General features: G+C 43.6%; 1 protein-coding gene across 2 annotated transcripts; it reads left to right on the forward strand.

Moving 5' to 3' along the window:
- Positions 1 to 2,833: 2,833 nt before the first annotated feature.
- On the forward strand, positions 2,834 to 27,445 carry epha2b (eph receptor A2 b). 2 transcript variants are annotated; one of them, XM_061058749.1, is made up of 17 exons: positions 2,834 to 3,012; positions 3,635 to 3,714; positions 5,285 to 5,933; positions 18,024 to 18,179; positions 18,425 to 18,784; positions 18,960 to 19,090; positions 19,552 to 19,723; positions 19,826 to 19,925; positions 20,634 to 20,689; positions 20,783 to 20,908; positions 21,593 to 21,790; positions 21,895 to 21,956; positions 22,510 to 22,719; positions 22,847 to 22,996; positions 23,085 to 23,278; positions 24,545 to 24,700; positions 26,148 to 27,445. In XM_061058749.1, the coding sequence occupies exons 1-17, from the start codon at positions 2,928 to 2,930 to the stop codon at positions 26,254 to 26,256; spliced, it is 2,994 nt and encodes a 997-aa protein (XP_060914732.1). In that variant the 5' UTR covers positions 2,834 to 2,927; the 3' UTR covers positions 26,257 to 27,445. The 2 variants fall into 2 exon arrangements, with proteins under 2 accessions (XP_060914732.1, XP_060914733.1); XM_061058750.1 differs by having other exon boundaries at positions 21,593 to 21,778.
- Positions 27,446 to 27,803: the final 358 nt, after the last annotated feature.

The following is a 27,803-nucleotide window of genomic DNA, read 5'->3' on the forward strand; positions in this document are numbered from 1 at the left end:
TCCCACCCCCTCTCTAACACACACACACACACACACACACACACACACACACACACACACACACACACACATACATAACCCCAATCTAACCACCATCCTTCCACCCTTCTCCCATCAACCACACACCCCAATCCACTTTAGTTCTCAGCTTACATCCTGCATTAGCGTTTACTGCCGCTCTTCTCAGAACAATGCATATTCAACAGGCTTACAAGATCGTGCACATGCGGCCCCCTTCGGCATTTCTTGTAATTTTATATCGAAAATGAACCTGCCCCCCCTCCCCCACTCTCCTTTAATCTCATCCTCACCTGAACCCATAACAGAGGACGAGGTGTGAGCAGAGAAAGTGTTAAAGGCGGCCACAGTGTGGGAGTGTGAGTTGTTGGATTTTAAAGCTTTTTTTATTTTACAGAGGGTCGTGGCGTTCTTCTGTGGTTTGGCGTGGCCTTTGTGAAACTGGAGTCCCCTGAAAACACAGGGCCTGGGGGCTGTGAGGGGAGGGAACGGTTGGTGGGTGCAGGGGGTCGGGGACCCACAGCCACCGGCCAGCAGCTTTCTTTCTCGCAGTGTCAGCGTCACAGGTGTGTGAACGACAATGCATGTTTGAGGGTGAGAGCCGTGTCCAATCAATGACACACTGTATTGTAATCAAGTACTGTGGGGACAAGGCTGTGCTTAAAGGTAAACACCGTTGGGGAATATACAGTTAGGAGTAAGTTACAACCCTCTGGCTGCAGAGCGGCATTCAAGTGTTTGGGAAAGAGACTGAAAAGAAAGACATAAAACTCAACACCTCCTTAATGTTTCCACGGCAACATTTTGCCATAATAACACAACAAAAAAGAAATTCAGATAAAGCTGGACACTGGATTCCTCTCTGCACCAGTTGCTAGGTAAAGGACTTTTCTTAATTCCCCATATTCATACTGGACTCCCTCACTCCCACTCCCACATGCCCCCCCTGAGACTGAAAAAACAGATTAAACTGTGTTTTGTTCATAACTTTACCACTGTGTATCTACAGTGTTGGCAGGGTGCAACATTTTTGGGATATTTCCCATAAATTATGACGGCCTATCAGTGGGCCAGCTGTACTCTAGCATTCTGGTATTCAGGGTTGCTATTATGTTGATATGAATACATCTCTCCCTGCCTGTCACAACGATTCCACCTCTGTATGTGGGGATGCTCAGAACAAAGAGACCTCAAGTAAAGCGGCTCCCGCTACTTTTCCCTCCTCTGGTTCGTTCAGCGTGGCAAACAATTCTAAATCAATATCTCCATGCAAATGATGCTGTTACCCTGCAGGCTGCTGCAGAGCCAGGTACAGGCAGAACTGTAAGCAGCACCGCGATGCCTTCAGATGCTCCCTGTAAATGATACTTCTTGAGGATTGCCAATGAGTTTGCAGTTAAGATTTTAAAGGTTAGACAAAATGTTGTAAATTAGGGTGGCATCACCTCCTGTTACTCTGAGTCAGTCTAACCATACTTTTGTGAAACTCATATTTTTCTTTTGCAATTTTGCTGAATAAAATTATGTTTTGAAGAATTTAAAGAAAAACAAGACACTGAATGCTTTTTATTTATTAAGATAATCTATTACCATATTCCTTTGTTGCAGTATTTCAGTGTATTTTCTTTTTGTGCTAAGAATATGAAAGAGAGGATAAGTTAAGAACTTGTTATCTGTAGGGGGAAAGTAACCTCTTACTTTTAATAAATATGGGAGTAAATACTATTTCAAGGTACTGTAATTGGTTTATTTTTGATTTTATGCCACTCCACTATATCTCAAAGGAGGATATTTTACATTTTACTCTCTACATTTGTGTCAAAACTTACTTATTTACTTAATGTTCAGCAGATTAAATTTAAGACATTATATATCAGAGTTCAAGGCAGCTCTGCAGTGATAACATGTAATTGATAAATAGTCTATATTATATATAGCCTAATTCATATAGCAGACACTTTTATCCAAAGTGACTAACAACAGTCAAAGAAACAGTTTCTATTGCACAATAAGTCTTTTGGCAATTTATACTATGAGCACATTTTAGTAGCCTATTGAAATCCCAAAAACTAAACTTAAATATCTTGTGTGGACAAGATATCATCTAACTTGCGTGCAAAAGTGAATATCTTGTGCAGAACATTATCTTACCTTGGGGTCTTTTGGTTGTGGGCATATTGGGACTTTTAGTTCCTTATAACAAGATCTGAACACACCATTGATTTTTTTTATAGTTATCTTAAGTGAAGTTGCATAGCAACGTGTAGTTTCTATGAAAACAATAAGGAGCAAAGGACAAGATAATGACAGGAGTACTTATAGAGAACCAGTTAATGATTCACACTGTAACATATTGTAGTCTTAATGATATTATCCTGCAGGCAGCTGTTGTTTCACTTTGTCCCTGGAAGATCGGCAGATAGAAACGTGTTTGAACAGGTCACAGAGCTGGTTGCTATTGTTTAAAAGAAAAATAAAGACTTGCTCAATAGACTTGCAACAGTGGTTTCTGGAATTTCAACTTTTACGACTTGTTCATGTGCCATGTTCCCAAAGTGCGACAAATACTAAAATTTCCAACAGTCCCTGAAGGTTGCAAAAGTTTCTCATGCGCTACCCTCGTCTCTCCACCCCCGCATGCACACACACACGCGCACAAACACACACACACACACACACACACACACACACACACACACACACACACACACACACACACACACACACACACACACACACACACACACACACACATTCCTGTAGGCGGAGTCAGTGACGTGGGGCCGTTTGTGAATGAGCAGCGCAGAGTGGAGCTCACCTCAGAGCAGAGCAGGGTCCCGGCAGAGCCTAGGAGCACAGAGAGGGAGAGAGAGAGAGAGAGAGAGAGAGAGAAAGGAAAAGTTTGCAAAATGGATATCTTCACAGGAGTTAGACCTTTATTGTTTTCATATGTTCTTATTAATGGTATTCTTATTACACTGCAGACTAAAGAAGGTGAGTGCAATTGTTAATTTATTTCCAAAAAGTTTCCTTGATTCTGCTAAAGTTGACGTGAAGCACGCATGCCATGCGGGGAGCCTCCTTTAAGAATCTTTAAAGCAGGAAACACACTTTCTTAAGTCTGTGACAGCCTAAAGTTGGATTTTAATATTGTAAATATTTTTGTTGTTGTTACAGTTATATGTGCTTTATTGACAATCAATTAAGTCAGAAGTTTTTTCCCTGCATGTGCACCCATGATCTAAACTTTGTAACTCCAGCAGGTGAATTCTGGAGAGCAATTTATCTCTGATATTTAAAAAGACTTTTTTCCCCCTCTAACACGAATTACTCACGCCTTCATAATTGTGCATGCAATGGCTATTTTATTTATACCCATATGTTTAATATAACTCAAGGGACTAGAGTTTTAAACCACCATTGTTTTAATTGTATAATGTTTGTAGTTTGGAATCGAAGCTTTTCAGCTTTGGGGTAAAACTCACTTCATTTTGAAAATACATTTATTTCTGTTTTTTTGAAGAATATCAGAGGATTTCTGTTATAGTCTAAATGAAACTTTCCTGGCGAGTTTGGTGTGTTCTTCTATATTTACGCTGCTCTCATGTCTTCACAGAGGTGCTTTTGGATATGAAGGCAACAGGAGGTGAACTGGGCTGGTTGACATGGCCCTTAGACCAGGGAGACAAGCCTGGGGTGAGTATCGTTCCTTCTTGTCCTCCAGCTCTCATGTTGCTGCTTGGAATTTGCCTTAAGGATAAATCTGCATGCAGAGAATGCACAGGAAGGGGCTCTTGCTGAACTTAGAGCCTCCTGTGCAAAGAAATATTTGACCATTCGACTTGTGTGGTTAGCTCCTCTGTGTTTGTATATGTCAGGTTTCTATCAAATCTGGCAGGAAAGCCTAATGGTTGCTTCATTATGGATCTGAAAAGGAGTCATATTAGGAGTTGCCTGCAGAGCATGTCTGAGCTACACCAAAGCGTAGGCAGACAGAATAGCTCCTAGCTCTCAACTGGGAATACTTGTGGCTTTTTGCGGTTTCAAGGCTTCAGCTCCAGAATTGTATGTTAGAGAGCAATTAACTTTTAGTGAAGTTTGCAGCATGTGGTACCTCTTTTTAGAGGGGGAGGGGTTTCAGACAGAGCCAATCACTCAGAGCTACCTTTTTCCTTAAGGCAGAATTAAATATCCACTTTAAGAGATGTGTCCAGAAGAGAGTTTCATTATTGCAGCCAAATGCTGCAATTTCCCTTTTCCAGCCTACAGGAGGAATATGTGCCTTCTTCTACAAAGAGGTTTCAAAGTAATTGACCAGTAGTGCTCATGCAAATTCTCTGTAAATAGCCACATTTCATGTGCTGATGACTCAAAGGCATGTGCAGGCATGCTGTTCACAGTAGCTCACCCAACATTTTCCAAGTTTCACTTCTTAAATTAACACTCTATTTTCACTTTTTTCCACTAATAAGCATCAGGTGTAGTTTCTTTTTCTATGGAAACATGGTTTTTATTGTGCCCACTTTCTCATGAAACTACCATCAGAATAATAATAATTATTCTAAGTTTTAAAGGCCACTTATAAAAAATGTTCACCAGCTGTTTAATAGAGGTGTCGTTTCTGCTGTTAGACATCAAGTTTACACACAGAGCCACACACTTAGCCAACAAAGCACATTCCTTTAATTAATAGCACAGTGGCTACATGCAGAGAACAAACCACAGGCTCTGCCCCTGTGGGGGCCGGTTGGTTCTCAAGAGCTAGTGTTAAAACACGCTGTCCATTTTTTTAGAAAAATATTTGTGGCCACATTTAGTATTCAAGCTAAAATAAATGGTTGGGAGAGATGACAGGAGAAGCAACAGTCCGTGAAAGACTGCATTTGAAATAATTTTGTATCTGCGAAAAGTTAGAAATTCCTCCACATACAAAGTCCTTGAGGATTCCTGTAATGTTTCACTGGTTCAGGGATTGGAGTTCTTCATGTTGTAGAAATGAGTAAAAGCTTTGAAGGATGGTTAAAATATTAAGGGGAAGTAATTAGCAGTATGTAAAGCCATGGCTTCCCCTACACACACACACATACACACACAGTGTTTTTGTTGCCAGGTTCTGATTACATGGGTTTAACCCTCATATGAAGAGCCGGGGCCCTTTTGTTTTTGCTCCCCCTTATTGCCTTGGTTCAGCCCGGTATGCCCCGGGGCTCCCCAGGGATCCGTGCTAGTACCTCTAACCTTGTTGGTTTGTGTGGTTTTGTTTCAGTGGGAGGTCGTCCAGAGGACCCTGAACGGCTCTCAGTTCTACACCTACTCTGTCTGCAATGTCGCAGAACGTGAGCAGGACAACTGGCTCCGTACGACCTTCATCCAGCGACGTCCAGCGGCTTCACGGGTTTTTGTTGAACTCCAGTTCATCGTCCGTGACTGCAACTCTTTCGATGCAACCTCCCTGACCTGCAAGGAAACCTTCAACCTCTTCACGTCTGAGTCGGATGCAGATGTGGGCACCACCTTTCGCAAAGGCCAGTTCAAGAAGGTGGCCACCATTGCACCTGATGAGATCACCAGCAAGAATGAGCTACGCATTAACACTGAGACACGAGTGGTGGAGAACCTGTCAAGAAAAGGTTTTTACTTGGCTTTTCAAGACATTGGAGCCTGCGTGGCTCTTCTCTCTCTGAGGGTCTACTACAAAACTTGCCCAGCCACAGTGAAGAGCCTTGCATCGTTCCCTGAGACTGTGGCAGGAGGAGAGAACCAGGCACTGAGGGAAGTTAGTGGGGTCTGCGTGGAGAATGCCGTCATTGAGGACTTGCCCCGCATCTACTGCACTGTGGATGGAGAATGGGTGGTACCAGTCGGTCAGTGCCAGTGCAAACCAGGCTATGAAGATGTCAAAGACACGTGTCAAGGTAAGGCCATGCTGTTGAATCTTTGGTATTTCTAAAGGTCTTTCTGCTCCCTGGATTTTTTACTTTGTTTGAGTGTAAACTCAGTTCCCATGAGTGTCTGATTTTAAACGGACCATTTGGCATTACTCACCATTTACCTCTGTTTCAATTACCTTAGGTTGTAAAACAAGTCCATATGGCAGACTGCAGATAGTTATAATGGGTGTTATTATCATTGTTGAGAGGAATTCTCCCCTTGGCTAAAATGACTCCTCTGCAATGGAAGGAATGCTGAGACCTTCTTGTACAAGTCCCGGCATCATCCCTGACCTTGGAGCGAAACCTATAAAATTAGGAAATGTGCTGTTGAGTTTCAGCCGTGATTCAACCTTTGTGTAGTTTTGTGGAGACATTTGAATGGACTTTGAACATCAACTTAGTGTTTTAAAATGATACAACCTTTGTGTTTGAAAAGGTTAAAGATGGGAAGTGTGAACAGTCTTTAGTCTATATTTGTAAAATGCTTTAAACCACTTAATTTACACTTCTTCATTTCAGTGTTTTGCATTTTATTCACCCTCATGACTAGCTATAACTTATTTAAACAATTGTTGAGTGAATGAATGTACATGTTGACATCCCTCCTAAACACCTTTTATAACATTTCACATAAAGTATCGCTTTAGTTTATGACTTTCAGCCTGTTGCGTCAGGTGATTTCCTGAACCCTCATCTGCTTTCTTATCTTGATCTGGCTCTGATATCCAACTATAACTCAGGCCTTTGACTTTGTAGCTGCAAAGAAGTTTTGTTTTAAGTTCAGTAAAGAGAGTTTCTATTGTTGTGGGAAGGGCTGTCACAGAGACTGCAAGTGATCAAAGAAGCTAGAGGGCTACTACTGTACTGTGATGGATTAGCATCTTCAAGGCTGCTGGGGTGCTGGAGGCGGGGGGGGGGGGGGGGGGGGAGAGAGCTGGTTGACTTTGTTCATCTCAAGCATCAGAGAAAAAAGAGGCCCTCCTGTTGAGCGTGGGCATGCTGGATACATGTTCCCCTGTCTGTCTGTGCATCCATCTCTCCCTCTTACCCCTGTGTTTCTGAACTACCTGATCCTCGGCTTTGGGGGTGTACCGTGTCGCCCCAGCTGTGTGTGTGAACACACAACACAAGCCAACATGTAAGGGCCTGTTGAAATCTGCTCCATGACAAAACATCTCAGACTCCCATTAGACTCAAGAACTCCACATTGACTGCTTTTTCTAAAACTCTCTTTTGGACACACAGTTGGTATTTATACCTTTAAAGCCACTTGAAACCCAAATCCACAATAGCCTTATAACTGTGTGATAAAGGGGCTGTTGTGTCCAGTTGAAATTCAAAGTATTGTTGTTCAAAGCCCTTTTCACACTTGCAAAAAACTACTGACGGTTTCTGGGTGAGCTGCTTGTGTGAACGCTAACAGCCGAATGTTTCACTCAGATTTCATCTGGAGTTTCTCCTGCCAGTCCCCTATAGTACTCTTTCAGCATTCAGTTCTAGTGAGCTGATGTGAGAAGGTAACATGATATAATCAGAATAATTCACCTTGAGTGGGTGGGACAGTGTGGTGAAGTGTATTCCCTGTTTTCACACATGCACTCCTTAAATTCTCAAACTTTCAGGAATGCACATGTGAAACCGCCACGAGTTTCTGCTAGGTTTCGTTCGTGATATTTATCACCTAATTAAGTCCGCAATCCAATTGCCCAATCATACGGAAGATATTTGGATGTTTACACCCAGCATTGGCATCATATGCATTTTCAAGCAAATTGAGGGTGACTGTGTTGATTACTTATGGCAGGTAGACACGGGCTATGAAGCCACCACAAAGCATTGCATTCATAACATCTGAGCTAACGAAGCAAATGTATGCTAAATGCTAATTGCATGGCTAGCAAAACATTTTGCAACTCAACATTCAGTCACATCAGATGTCAGCTTGATGTCATACATGTATTTTTCCATGTTAAGCCATATTTCCGGAGACTTTCATCACACCTTTAAACAGAACCTGGAGTGGAGTTGTAAATCCACATGAAGCATTCTCTATAATAGATTGCTTTCCCACTTAGTTTTTCCTCCCATTGGTAACGAAGCGATAAAAGCGCTGACGTTTTCTGTCAGTACATCATTTTACAGCTGCCAGGTAAGATGATTAGGCAGGAGGAATGAAAGAGGAGTCATACAAAAGCGAGAGAGAGGGTTGTGTTTAGCGGAGGGGTGTGATTTTAAAACAGAAAGAGGTGAGGAATGGAATGTAAAGGTAAGAGAACAATGAAGCACTGTGTTTCCCCCCGGTGAGGCTGGAGGAGCCCACCTCCATCTCCACCTCCACCTCCACCTCCTCTTCCCTCTTGGTTGGTACATTCCTGATCAGTTTGCTGAGGAGGAGCCTCCCTACATTACTCCAGACCTGAGGAATTCCCCGAGGGGGGAAGAGCAGCTCCGGGTCAGGCCCTCACATAAAAATGACTAAACAAAGCAGCCAGAAAAACCACCGAGATGAAGTCAAATGAGAGGTCGGGAGACGCATGAGGGCAGTTGTTGATGAAGGTGGAAATGAATCACAGGGTCGCAGCAGTGCAGGGCCAAGATGAATGGTTGGACGGGCTTAAAGAGGAATCTCATACCGACACACAGTTAATCATTCTCCCCACTTCTTTTCCTGAACTGCGTGTCAGTCCATGGAGAAAACCACAAGACTTCAACTGCGGTGTTTTTTCTTACTTAGGTTGAGAGTTTCCATGTTCACTGATGTGTTCACTCAGTTTTATGACTCCTCTGCCCAGTGAGACCTGTTAAAGTAGAAATCTGCGACGATCTGGTTTTTGTCAGTGTCTCCTCATCAGTCTCAGAGACCATTCATACGTCAGACTTTATTTCCAGGAGCTTTTTCTGTTTAAACTCCCGAGCTGAGGTTAATGTAGGCGGCGTATGGTGCATTTCTCCCCGTGACCGTCATCGCTCATTTTAACATGAGAGTCCATCTTTTTCACAAACAAACGCTAAAGATAAAACGCATCACTTCCTGAGCCTGCAGCCACCTACCACAGTGCGGCAAATGTAAAAGCTTTTATGAAGCGGTTGTAAATCATATCAGTCAGCTGTGGCGAGGAGCAGAACGGGCTTTTGTTTTTCATGGACGCAACACAGACTACAATAAAAGAGAATTATTTTAGCTCTCAAAATACATCAACCTCAAATGCAAAATGCTCTGGAACCAGTTTAAGCAGAGTTCAAGCTGCTCATAAAGTTTATGTTTATTACTGCAGTCAGCACATGAAGAAGGCCTGAGGAAATCTGTCACATTAATTACTTTCTTGTTTATAATATATGCAAGCTGTGTATATCTTCCACTGCTCTACAGCTAATGCAGAACTTAAACTATTTTGATATGGATAGAAATGCACCAATAAAATAAATATGTCCTAATAGGAAAAATATTCAAATTGTTCAAGTAGAATGTCAAACAGTGTTTTTCACACACGCACAAAACACCTGAAAAGGTTCTGAACATTTTAAAGGTTTCATCTTTTGCCCTGACTTTACCCAGAATGTGTCCTGCCAGCCCCCTGGCACATTTTCTGCTTGAAGTTATTCAGGAAATTATTAAAGAGTTATACAAGTGAGCAAGTGGGACGAGGATGATGACATTAATTTACGGCGACCAGTGCAGGACTGGTGCGTTGTCCCTGCAGGTAGTGCAGGGACAACGCCCCCTGAACGTCTCCTGCTGTGAGGTGCATGTGTGAACACGCAACTCAGGAAGATTTCCGGGGCAGCCTACCTGAAGTGTACTTTGAATTTTCAGGAGTGCTCATGTGAAAACAGCCAATACTTGTTAAAGTTGTGCATTCAGAATATAACCTTGTGAAAAACAGAAGTTTATCAGTAAATCAAAGTATCTAAAGACATCTTATTCATAATCCTGAACAAGTCTTACAACATACATTATATCACATTACTGGATTTCTCTCAGTGAACATAAAAGCAACATTTTCTAGTTAGTTTAGGTAGAGTATGGTTTCTATCAATTTTGGTTTCATATTAAAGACAATATTTATACAAATTGTAACTATACAAGTACAATTAGCAGGTTGCTATGTTTGATTGCAAAGCAACATAACATATAAAGTACAATCCCCTTTTAAATTAAACTCAAGCACAGCACTTAGGTATTGAAATCATTTTCCATGACTACACATTGGTTGTGTAAAAACAGATTCAGTAAATAACGATAATCGAAAAACAAGGTGGAGGCAGCTCTCAGTGTGTGTTCTATAAATTATTTCACTCAGCGTCTGCTTTATTCCAGGATTGTGCGCCTTTAATCTCTTCAGCGAGAAAATAAACGTTCTTATTTTTAAATTCTGGAAAAAAAATCTCAACTTTTGTGCAGCTAAGCAATTGGCTTTGCAAGGACAACAACGCTGTGGGTTTCCACTTGTGACTCACTGTTGACACTGACACAGTTTTTACTCTGTTCCCAATCACGCCCTTCCTTACCCATAATCCTCCCCGGCACAATAGAATGGCATACCATGTGTCAGCCCACAAAGGACCAGGGGCTGCCCTGGCTGGTCCTTGGGTTTGTGTTCAATGGTCCAGGTCCACACCTCACCAGCCGCTCTAATTCTTCAACAAATACGGCTTAATCCCAAATCATGGTTCGCACAGGCCTGTGTTTGAAAAGGGAGACACAATGTGGCATATACGAAGCACTGAAGACACTTTTTGTGTCTCGATGGAACGACTGTCCACTCAGAAGTTCCAGTAAAGATATTTTTCCTCTCGCTAAAAGAAGTTCCAGTAAACTCTTTTCTCTCTCCCCTCCTTCCCTCTGTGTCCGTGTCTCCGTCCTCATCCTCAGCTGATGTAACAGTCGGTGACTAAGTTGTAGCTGCATGACTGTATGCTGCGGCGAGTCATTTGTATAGGTAGTAATTGACTTGGGTGTGTTTGTGCTTTTTAAGTGAAGTAACTACAGGCTGTGCATACTTTTTTTCGCCTTTGTGTCGTCTCTTTTGCCCTCCTCGCTCTCTCTCTCTCTCCCCCTCATCAGGCCTGTCCCTGAAGACTCTTTCTGTTTTATCCCCAATTTTCTGCCTCTCATCTTTTATTTATTTGATAGTTTCTAATCCCAACACATTATTCTAAACATCATTCTTTACCCAATCACCTCAAGAAATGTACCCCGCTGTGCAAGCTTTCCAAGTACAACAAACGGACAAACAAGCAGTTTTTCCTTCGTGCGTTGTTTTCTTGTTGTGCATGAAGTCACATTGATACTGTTTTCTCTGGCTGCTGTGCAGGTCATGAATATGACACCAGTAGAGTTTAAACATCCCGTTTCACATGGCCCTGATGGGAGTATTTAGACTGTGCTGCGTTCTCCTCTCTCTCGATGGTAAATACATTTGTCCAAGACTGACTCGTAAAGATAAATAGAGGCTAAATTTGAACAATGCTGCCAGATGGAGAGTTAAAGCGGACAGACAGAGAAAAACAAATGGCCTGGTTCACATAGTAGTTAAGGCGAATAAACATTTAGTGAAGGTGAAATGTAAACTTCAGCTGTGAGTTTATTTTTTGTCTTTATATTGGAAGTTTGGATTAGGACACATTCTGCAGAGAGCTACATGTTGACTATGACAAGGCTTCAGTCCGTCAATTAGTTTGTACGTGCAGCATTCTGCTTTGTAAACCTTTTAAAACCAGTCTTGTGCAATTTCAGCCCAGCTGACGTTTAATATTCTGAGAGATGTGAACACAGCACCACACCTCAGTTTGACAGTGTTCTGATTTAGTTGGCTTACGCTGGATTTCACGTGATGAAATCGCCTCACTCCTGCAGGATAATCCTTGCATTGACATTATCTGCTCTACCTAACATCCTCCAATGTTGATCCCTGTAGCTCGTCTCCAAAAAAAAGGAGAAGCTGTAAGTCACTTAAACGTATCGGAAAAACGCTGCTCATGTAGCTGCACAGTCTGGATATATCCTCTCTTTAACTCAAAGCCGCCCTGATTACTTTGAATTTATGGTTCCCTTAGATCTCGTGCCAAGGTATCGTCTGCCTCGCGGGGCTGGACTTAAGGGAGTTGGTTAGATAATGGGGGGACTCTGGAGAAACTTTCAAGTGGTGTCATGCACCGTCTTGTTGGGCAACATTTGCAGAGAACAGTACACTGGTAATTACTGCGAGCAAGATGACAGGAAATGTAGCAAAGAGGAGATCTGGTGGCCCTACAACTATTAAATGTGGATTAGAGCAAATTGTATTCTTGTGGTTTAAGAGTGTGATCGGTGTGATGCTGCATCCTCTGAGGTGTTAGAATATCTGGAACACACTCAGTATGAGTTTTTAGATCAGATAGGGTTTTCTTTGGGTTTCTTTGACTCTAATAATTGTATTATGCTGTGACTGTATATTGTCCGTATCATGAACGCAGTTTAAGGCTGCTTTAGTTGATTTATTCATTTATCTTGTGTATGTCTGACGTGTAGTAATGTTCGTATGGCCAACTTGTTGATAACATAGTTAGCTACTTTTCAGGCCCAGCGGACATTAAGCATTTTTTTGTTCTTTATTGGATGATGGGTGGTCTAATATAAATGCCTCTTTCAGCTGATTTCCCAACACAAATTAAAAATTGTAAAATATCTGGAACTTCAGCTTTTGTTTAATAAACTGCTGCCGGTGTTGAAGCATGGAGTTTGTGTAATGAAAAGCTTAACATTGAACTTAAAATCGGAAAAGAAAAAAAAAATGTCGAGAATGAAAATAGACTTGGATTTATGTCAGATCTATCCTGCATATGACACCTTTAATATTTTTGCCACACATTTGGTTGATATTGAAGTAAAAGATATTGAGTAGAGCTCCATTTGGTGTTGTTTCTGTCAAATTTGAAGCACATGTAACCTGTTTAAATCCACTTTGGAACTGTGTTTGAATGCAGTCTGCAAATGTAGTATCTAAATCTCTGCAATTAGTTAAATAACCGAGCCTCAGCATTTCTTGGCTGGTTTGAGTGTGTTTTGGTTGTGGTCAGGAAGTTGGGACATTTTTCCTCTTTGTGACATTCCAGAGCCTCGAGGCTGTGTGTATATGTGTGTTGTGTTGGGGGAGTCCAGAGAAATGTGAGGCACATTGTATTGTACTTCTGGTGTGTGAGGTCAGCACTTTACTTCCCCCCTGTCAGTCAGTCAAGCCCCCCCCTCTTCTCCCATCACCACACAGCACCCACCCATGCCTTCACGGCTAGCATGACGAGTCCGCAGCGGAAACCGGAGGTCACCTAATCCCTGGTTGACTCCCCGACCGGTTGGCTCAGGGCTTTCCATTGTCACTCCATGCCGAGCGACCTCGCTCAGCCACTTTCCATTTTGTTGTCCTGCCTGATAAGTCTTTTTGTTTATGGCTGCATTTGGTCCCATTTTTGCCTCTTCCCCTGTCCAGGAAGCAGACGGCTGTCGGCATGCAGTGTGTGACAAGTCGGCCTCACAGTTGTGTAGTGAATGGTGTTGTGTTTGCCACCTGGCTGTCTGGGTTCAACCAGTTACATGGAGTCCAACCAGCCAAATGACCGACCAACTGAGGCGTCTGAAAGCTGTGACCTTCATGGCAGCCAGGATCGGTTTAAAACATCTTCTTTATCACATCTCATAGTGGAGGATAATCTGTGTCGCACTCTCACATCTCAAAATACTAAAATATTTGGTTTTGTGGGGGTGGGGGGGGGGGGGGGGGTTCTTTACTTATGGTTTCTTTTTCTACAGCCTTAGGACGTTTCCACAAGACAAACAGGTGAGCAGTAAATAGTAAAAGCGAAACTCCCCTACAAGCAAACAAGGTCATCACCCCTCCCACTTGCTCAGAGTAGATTTTCCTGAACATTACATCTGCTCAACACAATTTCTTGCAGGAATGTAACAATGAGATTTGCAAGAACAGTTGGCAAAAAGTTGGGGTGTAAAAATGTGTCTGTTTGCGTTCACACATGCAGCCCATGTGGATAATGTCCAGAAATTTTCCGAGTGCAGTGCATGAGTAGAAGAGGTTTATTTTAGACCATGTTAAATGGTTTTTTTAGCCTTTTTGACTCCACTTTTTTTTTCAACCTCTGTATCACTCCCTGTATCGTTGAGCCTGAGCGGACAGAGGGAGTGAGGGGAGAAAGGGGATCAGGGAATTTATTGTGTTTGTTAACAACCCCAGATGAAAGCCTGAGTGCAATTGTAAAACAGATGTAATGCCCTTACAGCTGCTCCATTGGCCAGCTAATCCTTTTGACTAATGTCCCCCTTCACACACATGCACACACTTCTAACAGCCCCTACACCTTTACTGCCCCCTGCCCCCCCCACCCCCTTCCAGTCCTCTACCTCAGTGACCCCTGGCTCATGTTACCGGCTCACCTCCCCCATCAGAGAGCCCCATTGTTCCACCACAACTCAACTCCCCCCAAAATGCTAATGACATGTTGTCACCCTCCATACAAACAAAATGACATGACATATTGCAATTAGGGTTCTGACTGACTCGAGGAATGAAAATAGGGGGTTGGGGAGGACAAGGTGAGGTAGACAAGGGTACGACCAATGACAGGACTAACTAGAATCCTGATTTGTTTGGGTAGCTGATAAAGATTTAGACATTGTATTTATTTCTAAAGGATTTATTTTTTCAAGATGTTTCGTGTTCCAGGCCGTACTTCTGACTTTAACTTCCACAGTCAACTCTTCCTCCCTCCTCCTCCTCTTCCTCCTCCTCCTCCTCCTCCTCCTCCTCACTGCGAGCATATGTTTGTTTTACTTGGCCACTGACTCCTTGTAAGCCATGCACAGTTTAACTCACATCTACCCTCAGGCAGACATGACCTTTCTGCCTTTTTAAAAGCCCAGTGCCGGACTCGATTGTGGGGGCCCCCCTACCACTTACTCACTTCAGTCCTGAGGGCGATTTGTGTTGTCAAGCCACCATGTTACCCCATTCATCCATCTATCCGACCATGCATTCATCACTGTCGCCATCTCATCCATCTTAACTTCTGCTGACAAACCCAGAGGGGGGGGGGGGGGGTCCTTGGGGGGGCTCCCACTCCAGAGCCACTCGGACTCCCAGAATATAACAGGCCTCTGCACTCAGTCTCAATAAACAAACACAGAGCCACTCAAGGCACACAGGGCCTCTCAAATGACAAACAGTTCCTTACTCCGAGGGAAAAATGGATGTTTTAAGTTCGTCATGTTTCACCTCAAAAGAGCGAGGAGCCCCACCTTGCATTTAGGACCCACGTTCATGTCAGGTCGACACATTTTGGCTTCCTCTACAGTTATTATTCCGTCTCAGGACTCTGGTTGTCTCAGCACTGGTTCGTCCTTTGGTCGCGCTCCGCTGTGTTTCCATGCTTTGATTGGCTGCTGAAGGAAGGAAGGCTGCATCAGCCTCGCACTTCCTGTTTCCTGTTGTGTCCAGCAACAATCCGCAGCCGCGCTCCACCTCCCCAGTGGAACCGAGAGATTTCCTTTCACCGGACTTCGCTCCTTTGTCGAGGAATCCTCTCGTTGAATACCTCAGCACAGAGTCATCTAGTCATTTCACTGTCACTTTGACTCGTTAATACACAAACACAGTCACCTTTATTACAGAGGACTTGGGCTGAAAGTGGAGCTGCAATAAAGGCGCTCTGCTACAGGGCTCCTGTTGGGTGGTGTGCACTGGAATGCATCTTGATTATAGAGGCGGCTCACAGTGTAAGGCCATCATCTCCACAGTCCTGACCACGATGCATTGCAGCCTGCACTGTAGCGCCAAAAAGAGGCTAGTCCGCCTCTATTCAGTTGCCATGTGGCATTTCGGCTATTCCCATCTGCAATGCTTGTGTGTGTGTGTGTGTGTGTGTGTGTGTGTGTGTGTGTGTGTGTGTGTATGTGTGTGTGTGTGTGTTTTCTCTTTCAGCACTTGAATGGCATGGCATTCTCTGTGCCTGTTGGTCAGTGGTGAATAGCAATGTTAATGGGTTAGCTGGGCGCCTTTTTAAGTGAAGACTGGGAGGAGAGAAAGGAGGGGAGGAAGGAATTCGGGGATTACGAGGAGGAGAGGTAGGGGTATGAATTGGGGTTTGCAGGCAGCAGCTGTTGCCCCTTCTCAATGGAGGCGCTCGCCCTGGCCTGTCTCTTTTCTTTCTCCCCTCTTTTCTTCAGTCCTCAGCAGGATACAGTATTCCTCTCTCTCTTTCTTTCTTGAACCTTCTGTTCCTCCACAGCTCCTCTCTTCTGCCTCGCCCTAACCTCTGCCTCGTTCACGTTAATGAGTACCAGTGGTTGTGAGGGGAACAGCTGGGCAGGGAGAGAAGAGATGGTTTCTTGAAATGAAGATTGAGTAACATGCAAGCCTATTTCAGAAACGAACTAATTCTTCTCATGCTGATTGGGGTTCTTTCTTCCATTGTTGTCATGCTCTTCAGTTAAAACACACCTCTTCACAGCCGCTCTATACGGCAACAACAATGAACCGCAATTATAGAAAAAGCTGAATAGATCTGAAGAGAAAGTCATGGTCGATCGAGTAAATCCCTCTGATATGACTTAAATGGAAGTGGAGCCTTGTGCTTTCCGTCTTGCGTGAGGTTTTTTGCTGCTTCCAAATGGACTTCATCTCAAATGAACCGCAATGAAAGACCAAGACAGTATCACTGAGTGAATCTGATATCGCCTCTGTCCTTGGCTCTTTATTCAACTAACCTCTGTTGGAATCTGACATAGAAGATGTGTGTTTGACTCTAACTTTTATTGCTCTGCCTTCATTTGAGCTGGCAACTGGTCCCTGTGTCTACCTTATCTGATCTTTCTCAAACCATTCTCTTCTTTGGTTTCAGTTCATTCCCGTCTTTTCTCTCTTGCATGTTTGTCTTCTATCTTCCTTGGCCTGCATGTTGGCTCTCATTTGCATTGTCAACATCTTATGACATGAGCTATGTAAACACTCCAGGCAACTTGGGCGGAAGGAAATGTGTGTGTGTGTTTATATATGTGAGTGTATCTGTGTTTCTGAATTGACTTGGCAGAAGGACATGAACAGGTGACAGGCAGCGGACATAATCCCTCTTCTGATGTCAGAATTACCCATGTGTCCACGGGTGTGCTTTGCATACATGTATGTGTGTTTTGTGCATACAAATGCATGTGGGTGCATGTGTGCAGTTCATGCATGAACTTGAATGTGTGTGTGTGTGCGCGTGTGTGTGGTTGGATGAATGTGTGATGGTGTGAGGACATGGAGCAGCAGCCGTTGGAATGCTCTTGCAGAGTTAAAGGGGGGCCGTCTCATTTTCACTCTCCTTTGTGGCGCGCTCTTTCCAAAATTTCACACCGCATTAAGTTCATGTTTCACCACCGCTACGCACAGCTGGATCTTCTACCTGCATTTCTTTATCCTGGACTGGACCTGTGAAATCATGTGTCATCGTATCTAGGTGATACAGTTACAAAGGCCTGCATGTTGGTCCCTGAAAGACATAACATAATAGACCGTTAGGTGCAAAAGGATTTTTGTGCAAATGAGAGCTGCTTCACTCCGTATGTCCTGGCCCTTTTCTGATTTTTGTTGTCTTTAGTTCTGACTGACTTAGTGTCGTGGAATGTGGGACGACTGGTTGTGTTTGCTGAGAGAGACACTGCATGAAAACAGAATCAGAGGGGGGTTGGTGCTTGAAACAGTAAGAAATAGGAGTGCCGATGAGGAAAGGAGTCTGCGTTCTTTCAGGGTTGGGCTCATGTGAGCAGTGTCTTAGCTTCTATGGGAAAAGTTTTAAAAGGCAGAGTCAATACTGTGAAGAGCTGTGTCTCTGCAACTCGTCCACTTAGACCTTTAACCTTGACATAGTAACGTGTCAGCTCAGCCTTGCTGGGTTGCACTTAAGTTAAAAGTTCAGCGCATTACTGATGTTTCAAACAGGCTCTAATGATCTGGAGAAACTGGCTGTGTGTTGTGCAACATGTTGCCTGTGGCCACTATTGTCCTTGTTCACCTGCTCATGTAAATATTTTCTTTGTCTCTGCAGAATGTAAGCCTGGCTTCTTCAAAGCCGAAGCGGCCACTGACAACTGTGAGCCATGTCCTGCAAACACCCAGAGGCTTGACTCAGGGGCCTCGTCATGCCCCTGCATGGATGGCTTCTACCGGGCCCCAACAGACCCCCCTATAGGACCTTGCTCAGGTAACCCTTGATCTCTAATAAGAACCTTGCACCAGAGCAAGCAGGAAACACATTTCTCTGCAAACATCTTATTTGATTTATATAAATGATCCCAATCCTGAATTTCTGGACATCCTTCAAATTCAATTTTTTTTGGACTTTGAAGGGTTCCCATTGACTCAGAAAGGAATACCTCATGATTTGTTCCCCTTGATCGCTTCTTTCCTGTTTTAAACTTACATCCTTTCCCAACCTGTGTCCATCAGGCTTCCCCTCTGCCCCACAAGACCTCATTGCCACCACCACCCAGCTCTCCCCAGGGAACCTCCTCCTGTCCTGGAGCCCGCCTGAAGACACCGGAGGACGCAGTGACATCACCTACAGCATTGAATGCCAGCGCTGTGAGGGCACTGTTTGTCAGCCCTGTGGAGAGAAAATCCGCTACGAGCCGGCCAGCTCAGGCCTGACTGACACCAAGGTTTCAGTGAGCGAGTTGGACGCTCACCTCAACTACACTTTCACTGTGGAGGCCCATAGCGGCGTGTCAGTGTTCGCCAGTCAGGCGATGCCTCGTGCTAATAAACCACCATCCACCAGCTCCCTGACAACATCTCTCCACTACACAGGTGAGTGCTGCCTAAATGAGGAGAAGTAGTGATGCTATCTGGGCTACAGTAACGACAGATGCTATCTTTGAGGCTGCATGTCCAGTCGTGCTGCAGCTCATTACAAAACTGCGGCCATGTTTAGTGAGTTTTCAACCTCCACTTTACTTTTTTCTTCTCTATCATCTCTCCTCAGATCCCCCAAAGATTACCACGATGCGACTGGTTGAGAAGACCTCCAACAGCTTGTCCCTTTCCTGGGACGTTTCCCCTCGACCAAGGGTCCAACTGCGACCCATCCGCTATGAACTAACCTACCGCAAGAAGGTCAGTCACTTTTGTTTCTTCTCCTTCCCTGTGTAGAAATAACACAATTCAAGTCGGTTAATTTTCTGCATTCACACGTTAAATTATCTACTCCATGATGTTAAATTTTAAAACTGGGGTTTGCGGTGGAAAAAAGTAAGACGGAGCTACATTTCTAAAGTATCCAGGGAGAGAAATGTTAAAGCTATTACCCAAAAAGAATAAAAGTTGCACAAAGACTGAAGCGATGTGAGAGTGTTTGAAAGGGAGCTCATAAACTGACTATCACTGTAAGCGTGATCAGAAATATTCACAGGTCTGACCATGAAGGAAAGAGCACAGAATGCAGGACAGAAAACTTGCCACAATAAATCAATAAATTATTCCCACTGACTGAGATTGTAACGTTTGATATGTTCAACAGTAAAACTTCTCTCCGATACTGAACCTTTCCCCATGGTTTTCCTTCTTGTGTCTCCCAGGATGACAACCTGGATGTGACGACCTACACTGTGCTCATACTCGAGAAGAATTCGGTGACGATCAATGATCTGTCTCCAGGCACAGCCTACCTGTTCAGGGTGCAGGCCCTCGGCAGCGACGGGAGCCCGGGAGGCTCCAGCATGGAGGAACAGTTTGAGACCTCGCTTCAAGGTACAGAGAACAACCACAATGAAAGAGCATCACAAGCTTTTTTTTTTATGAATTCACTTTTTCTGATATGTGACTGTATTGTATTTTCTTTATGTTCCCCAGAGCGCCTCACTCAGAACAACACAGCAGTTATCTTCAGTGCAGCAATCGGAGGAGCAGCCATGTTGTTCATTGTGGTTGTGGTCCTATTCCTCCGCAGACGGTGAGTATCCGCTCCCCGCCGCTGCTCTCCCTGTTTGTCTGTCAGGTTGGTTCTGTTGATCAGTCAGAATGGACCCTGCTTCACCGGCTTCCTCTCTCATTCTTCTGCCTTTCCTTTGTGGGGCCTCCAAATGGCCTTTGCATTCAGCCTTTCCTCACCTCTCTCTTTCTCTCTTCCTTTAGCCAACTTTCTCTTTCGCTCTATCTGGATCTGTGTCCCAGCACTCACTGGGGAAGAATTTGTGTTGAATGCGCCTTGTCATTGCTCAGTGGTTATTTTCTAGTAAGTGTTGGAGCCTTTGAAAGGAAATTGGTCCGGGGTGGTACATTGTTGGCGATAAGAGGGGCTTGGTTTCTTTCTGTAGCAGGCTGCAGGCACTTTGTAGAGGTGACCTGTGCCTGCACTGAGGCAGACTGTAGCCGGTCTGTCCACCTCCCTCCTGCCTGCTTGTCTCCCTTTCAGTCTTTAAAATCGGCTCAGCAAACACGGTCTATGGTTAGCCTTTTTTCTAAAAGCCCGCTGGCGTTTGAAAGGCTGATTGCACCAGTGTCGGGATCCTTTTTAAGCCCCAGAACATCTTGAAAAATGGCTACAAAGGTTGCTATGTGCTATTGATATTAGCGCAGGCAAATGATTTAAAGATAAAGGTGCATTTGTTCTATGAAAATGGGATATTAATTTGCGGATGTGTTATATCTTTTTCTACAGGAAAAGAAACTCTCACACCAGGCAAGGACCAGAGGACACCTACTTCTCCAGCTCAGGTAGAAAGAAAACCTCTTTCATCTCTTTATTCCTCTGTTTTCTATCTATTTCAATGTGTTGAATTAAATGTTCCTTCCCTTTTTCTCTCCCAGAGCAATTGAAGCCTCTCAAGACCTACGTGGATCCGCACACCTACGAGGACCCCAACACAGCTGTCATGAAGTTTGCCACTGAAATCCACCCCAGCCACATAACCAAACAGAAAGTCATTGGAGCTGGTGAGTGACAACCCCGCAGAAACAATCTGCTGAGGGGCTTAACTCGGGAGATGTTGACAGATTTTTCCAATCCCCAAATTCGCTGTTTATTTTGTGCGTTTTGTCCACCTCAAAAGGCTGACTAACAGTGGTTACTTTAGTGAGATTTAAATCCATCTGGCTGAGTTCTCACACAACAAGTCGAGACATTTTTCTTGGCTGTGTGATTCATGTTTTTTTGGCTCTAGGACGAACCAATCACAAAGAGAAAGTGTCGCGGAAGACGTTTTTATAAGGATATCAAAGCTCCTTCTCAGTACCTTGCCAGATCTTTCAGTAAAGGTTTATTCAAGTGCGACCACCTTTACCCCTTGAACTGACCGTCTATTTTCTACATACACCCCCTACTCAGTTCCCACGACCGTGCCCCCCCCTCCCCTACCCTTCTCTCCTCATGTGACAGCTGATTCCCATGCTACCACACCACAGGCCATCCACTAATTAAACAAAATAGACTCTCCCTCAACACCCAGCCTGAACACACCTCTGTGAGTGAGCCTCAGGCAAAACAGCCGCAGAGACGTCCTTCTTCGAACACTTAAGCAGAGGAATCCCCTGCAGCTAGAAACCTGAGAGCTCTATCAAACACATATTTATGTGCTATCTCTTTGAATGTCTCATTGATCTGGATTCTTTTCCCTTCAGGGGAGTTTGGTGAGGTGTACAGAGGTATTCTGAAGGCTCCGTCAAGGAAAGAGGTGGCAGTGGCTATCAAGACGCTGAAGCCGGGGTACACAGAGAAACAAAGGCAGGACTTTCTGAGTGAGGCCTCCATCATGGGTCAGTTCTCCCACCAGAACATCATTCGTCTGGAGGGGGTGGTGACCAAATGTAAGGACTTCTGTGAGTTCTGTGGCTTCTTTTTACTTTGCTTACTTTGCTTAATGCATACATATTCTGGCCCAGTCATGGCAATTAAAGTAACTTGTTTTTTTTTGTATGTGCAGTCAAACATGCAATGATCGTGACTGAGTACATGGAGAATGGCGCACTGGACAGGTACCTCAGGGTAAGTCTGCAAAATACACGGTCTTTCCTTTTCCTGTTCAATCTGATCTAAAATATAGTATTTATTAACATGGATTAATTGGCTATTATGTCTGCTGCATTTTTCGGGTCACAAGTATTTTTCGATCGATCATCAAATCAATTAATCAGACTTTATTTGAATTTCACTTTTCATACAACAAAAGTATTCAGCAGAGGTCAAAAACAAAATGAATAAAAGGCAAAAGGGGCCACCCAAACCCACAATCCATTCACAAAATAAAAGACAGGAACTGACAAATAGAGGAAATACAAGATGTAGAATAAAATGTTAAAACTCAAGATAATAAAAGAGAATTATAAAATGAAGAAAAATGTTAAATATTGAAACACTTTGAGATAATGCAATTTTTATTTTAGAAAAAATATGATGCTTTGGAAAAAATGAAAAAGGTAATTAAACACAACACACAAGAGATGGTCCAGAAAAATGAAATAGAACAAGATGATAAAACAGTTAAAGATAGTTATTTATACGAATGAGAAGATCAATGGTTTTATTTTTCTTCCACCAGGACCATGATGGTGAGTTCGGCTCCTTCCAGTTGGTGGGCATGCTGCGTGGCATCGCTGCAGGTATGAAATACCTCTCCGACATGAGCTACGTCCACCGTGACCTCGCTGCCCGCAACATCCTCGTCAACAACACCCTGGAGTGCAAAGTGTCCGACTTCGGCCTGTCCAGGGTGCTGGAGGACGATCCTGAGGGGACCTACACCACAAGTGTGAGTTTATGTTCACAAATGTAAAAATGGAGCAAGATGTCGAGGAACAGCCATGTTGTTTTTATTTTACTACAAGTCCTGCTTTTATTGTTCTGTTTCTAACATTAAGCCTTTTTATCTTAATCAGGGAGGGAAGATCCCCATTCGCTGGACTGCTCCAGAGGCTATAGCATACAGGAAGTTCACCTCAGCGAGTGATGTGTGGAGTTTTGGCATCGTCATGTGGGAGGTCATGGCCTTTGGTGAAAGGCCGTACTGGGACATGAGTAACCATGAGGTACTTTTCAGTGTTTACATCTATTGCACTTAAGTTATTCTTGATAGTAAGAGAAGATCTAATTCGTCACCTGGTAATGCCGTTGCAGGTGATGAAGGCTATCAACGAGGCCTTTAGGCTGCCGGCGCCGATGGACTGCCCCTCAGCCGTTTATCAGCTGATGCTGCAGTGCTGGCTCCAGGATCGCTCCAAGAGGCCTCGCTTTGGAGACATCGTCAGCCTGCTGGACAAGTTACTGAGGAGTCCAGAATCCCTGAAGACCATCGCTGACTTTGACCCACGGTACGATTTATTTGCGTAACAGATAAGGGCTACAAATGCATATTTTTCCAGGGCTGACTCTTCAGTTGTTGCCATTATAAGCAAATATTTCTTTGGAATCAACCCCCTCACCAAAAATTTGGCAAATGAGGCTGCGCTCACACTGCAGCCAAAAATGACCGGCATCTGACTGTGACTCAGATCTGATTATTTTTCATGACAGTGTGAACAGCAAAAATCAAACGGTATCTGATCTTTCAATATCAGATTTGAGTCACTTTCATATGTGGATTCCCACATCAGTCTGATACAGGCCACATTTAAAAAGCAATGTTAACAGCCAAACAGAAAAAAATCAGGTCTGAGCAAAACTTCAGCATCAAGGCTTGCAGTGTGAACGCAGTGAAGAGTCATTTTGGTCTAACTCCTTTTGTACCCTTACAGTTTTCTATACTAGTTGTTTAAATGTACCTTTATTTAGCAGGGACCCTTGATTATAAGCACTTGCATCCACATGGTCTTCTCTAAGATACTAAATTTACTTTAGACTCTCACCTTGTAAGATACCCCTGTGACACATCAGTGATGTTTAATAGTTGTTCTGCATAATAAGAGATTCTAAATCTTGAGCCAAGAGCCCTGAACAAAAAAGTGGTATGCTTTTATGCAAAAGGAATGGCTTGTGTGTCTTGTACATTTTCAAATATTAGGCCTGAGATGACTTGTTCTAAGCCATGTGCAAACATCAACATCTCCTTCCCTCAAACTTGTCTTGAACGATTAGAGACTCGACGTTTGCCGATCTCAACAGTCTTGAGTCTTGACTGGGACATGCTTCAGAACACTTAAAAACCAGCTCTGGCACCAGCTCCCCTTTTAATGAAGTTATAAAGAGGCCGGGTGTTGAGGGTTGTTTGGGGGAAGAAAGGGAATAGCTTTAAGATGTTCTACTTAAACCATTTAAAGGACACACTGACACCTTGCCTGCCAGGCTAATGAAATAAATGTGTGTGCACTCTTGGCAAAGGAATACAAAAGCTCTGTTGTATGCGTGTGTGCCTGAATGCATATTTTTCCTTTTGTGAGGAAGCATTAAAGCCAGAAACGATGAGAAAGGACAAAAGACTGTCGTGCTCGTATCTTGATCGGCTTTCGCCCCGACTGCTCCAACTGGTTTTTATCACCGACTGGTTTCCTGTTCAGTAATTACAGACCTCAGTCTTCTGTCTTTGTTGTGGGAAAGCCTGCAGAATTTTATCATTTGGATCTACTTTTCTTTACTTACAGCGTATCCATCCGCCTGCCAAGCACCAGCGGCTCGGATGGGTCCCCCTTCAGGTCGGTGTCTGAGTGGCTGGAGTCCATCAAGATGAGTCAGTACAGCGAGAACTTCACCTGTGCGGGGGTCGTCACCATGGACCAGGTCTTACAGATGAAGAACGAGTAAGTGGGCATTTCTTAATGCAGTTGAATTCAAAACAGTTTTCAAGAAGGCGTTTGGCAGAGAGAGGATATTTACTCATCAAATTATGCCATGAATTTAAAAAAAGTCCCAACGAGTAATCCATCATGCACATCGTCTGCCCCAGAATACATCAGCACTTGTAATTTACGACTGTTTTACTGAAAAATGTTGTCGGCAGAATAGTTTGCGCACAATATAATCTTCGACCTCAGTTACAACTTGAGAAATGTTTAGAGATGGAAAAAGTAATGGAGGGAAGGAGAAGGAGTGGGCTCATTTGTGGTAGACTGGTGGTGGTGGCTTGTGGTCGCTGCAGTCCTTATTCTTCTTCCCCTTCCCCTTCTCCTTTCTGTCTCTTATCCCTCCATCCCACGTACACACCAGCTGCTCTGAGCTGCACTTCTGCTAGAGCCCCGACAAAAAAACCACCAGTTATGCCTGTTAAGGGCAAAGGCCCGCTGTGGCTTTCTTTAACATTAAAGGAGGGAAGGAAGAGGAGAGAATTGCCTGTGGAGCAGGAGCAACTAAAGGAGATTAAGGAGCTGAAATAGATTGACGACATTTGAAGCCCCGTCGTCGGCATGTCTGTTCTTCTAGAAAGATTGAAGAGGTGCGCTGACAATGTAGCCCCTGAACTCATCACAAAGGTAGTTTAAGGCAATTGGATCTTCTCACATGTGTAGGATTGCTAAGGGGGTAATTTGCTGAAATGGACTGAACCTTTTAGGGGGGGAAAAAAGGCTCTGTGAAGCTCACAATATAGGGTCATTTTGGGGCATTAACGAGAGCCAGAACTTTTTCTAACCGCATGACCAGCCAAAAGACACCCCGTTCCCCCCGGCAGTATCTCGGCTTGTCTCATGATTTGGGAGAATTGGTACAGTCTCAGGCAGACAACCCTTTTGAAGTATTTGTCATACAGAATGGTGTGATTTCATCGCCCCATGTTTCCATCTCAGGGCATCTGGAAGCACTCTTAGTAAAGAAAAAAAAAGAACGGCAGTTATTTACGACACACCCTCTGCTCGCCAGACGAGTGATTCATGGTCAACGGGGAGAATCCTCGTTAAGTAATTAAGGCTGTAATTAAGAATTCTTGCTGCTGTGTTGCAGGGCTGCATTATGGCTGGTGAAGAAGAACGCTCTGTATCATCCTTTAATTAGAAAGACGTTGAGGAAAATAAACCTCGGGATGATTAATAACTTGGAACACAACCAAAGTACTGGTTAAACGATCAAGCTTGGCAAGTGCGGAGTCAGCTGGCACTTTGTCATGTTTGATGAGTGACAGATTACTACAAAGCTTGAGGGACAGGAAGGATGTGTATAAAGGTGTTGGATTGAGGCCAAAGTGTAAACTTACTTACAGCTCTCTCATATTTCTTCATGTCTCTCTCTCTCTCTCTCTCTCTCTCTCTCTGACAGGGATATAAAAAACATTGGGGTGAGACTGCCCGGCCATTTGAAAAGAATCGCCTACAGCATCTTGGGTTTGAAGGACCAGACCAGCACTCTGAGCGTGTTTGCAGTTTGATCCGCAAAATGAATGGGAATGAACTTTTACTGCACTGAAGCAGGCGGCCCTTTGGACTCGAAGCAGAGCTGGAGCGGTACTGCCGGGGCGGCTTTGGATCAGCAGGACCAACAGAACTAAGCCATCCTGGGGCAGACTGAATCATAATAACCATCTGTACATTTTTGATTTCTTTATCTTATTCACACAGGAAAAAAAAAAGAAGAAAAATATTCAACAATAGAAGAATCAAGTAGACTCTGTATATTTAGATATTATTATTACCCATGTCGTCTGTACAGATATGATTCACTGCTCATGCGTTTTTTTTTTCCCTTTATTTCGCATTCCTGCTTTATAAAAATCAACAATCCAGCCAGTTCTGGGAACGGCTTCAACTTTACAACATTGCACCCCGAGCTTTGACGCATTCAGTATCCAACGAGCAAGAGAGGCACAGCCAGCATGATAATACAGAGGCAGAGGAGTCCCCGCCCCGGCTCAGGCTGTGGTTGCTGCTGATGTCACAGCGTCTCTCTTTAATTGGCACTTTGGTCCCTCTTCCTGTTGGAACAATGAGGATGGAGAATTTGGAGGGCTGGGATTAGCTTGAGCTGGCCCAAAGTTAAAGAGACTGTGTTTGCCAAGGTGTATAAACACAGGTGGGCTGGGTGATGCTTCTGGCCTTCTGCTGGGTCCGCGCAGATATTAAGCTATAATCATGTAAAAATGATTCTTATGAGAAAAGAGAGCATATATATTCGGTACTCAGTTTGTACAGATTCACTTTTTTTTTTTTTTTTTTTTTTGTGTGTGTTGGGCAATTCTTAAAAAAAAAAAAACCCATTGTGATTCTTTTTTATAATGTAGCACTTGGATCAAGAATCTCGTTGTCTTTGTTTGTCTCTGGATGCATCTTAAAATCACACAAAATCCTGAAAAAGATGTAAAGGTTTGAACTGAGAATGAAATCAGTTTCAATTAGAAAGAATAACTTCTCTAAGAGGACGTGCATCCGATATTTGATTAATCAGTTGTTTTCCATGATAACGTCTGCATTTTGGTTGTTTTGTCAAGATCCGGACTTCTCATATTCTTGCTGGTTTTCATGTGAAAAGTTGAAAATGTCATTGTTGTTTTTTGAGATCTTAAAAAAGGGTCTCATTATCACAAAATAATCGTTGTAGTTATTTGGAGAGAAAAACATAAAGAGGCCACGATCTTGAGAAAATAACTACTCGTTATCACGGGAAAACAAGTAGTTAAATCAAGTGTTTAGATGTATGTCCGCTTAGGGCTTCTGTACTGTTTGTAGCATTACAGTAATAGAGGAGGGTAAAGTTTGTCGACGTTCAAACGGCCCTGCAAGAACAAACAAAAAAAAGGTTTTAATGATGAGTTGTGGTTGAGATGATTTCATACTTAATAATAGTTGGGTTTGCGATTGAAATATCTCATTACGTTTTGTAGAAGTTATACAAATATCCATTATAATTTCTGTGGGTTTGAGCAACACGTGGATGGGATGAAACTATACGCTTTGACAATTTAGAGCTCGACTCGTTCCA

The sequence above is a fragment of the Labrus mixtus genome, chromosome 15 (genome assembly GCF_963584025.1).
Source record: "Labrus mixtus chromosome 15, fLabMix1.1, whole genome shotgun sequence".
Classification (NCBI taxonomy): domain Eukaryota; kingdom Metazoa; phylum Chordata; class Actinopteri; order Labriformes; family Labridae; genus Labrus; species Labrus mixtus.

What these genes read in the sequence shown, in the direction of transcription:
- epha2b (XM_061058749.1), top strand. Translation starts at nt 2,928, where the DNA reads ATGGATATCTTCACAGGAGTTAGACCTTTATTGTTTTCATATGTTCTT. An exon ending in ACCAGGGAGACAAGCCTGGG is followed by an intron (nt 3,715 to 5,284) that starts GTGAGTATCGTT and finishes GTTTTGTTTCAG; the next exon opens with TGGGAGGTCGTCCAGAGGAC. An exon ending in AGGGGACCTACACCACAAGT is followed by an intron (nt 22,720 to 22,846) that starts GTGAGTTTATGT and finishes TATCTTAATCAG; the next exon opens with GGAGGGAAGATCCCCATTCG.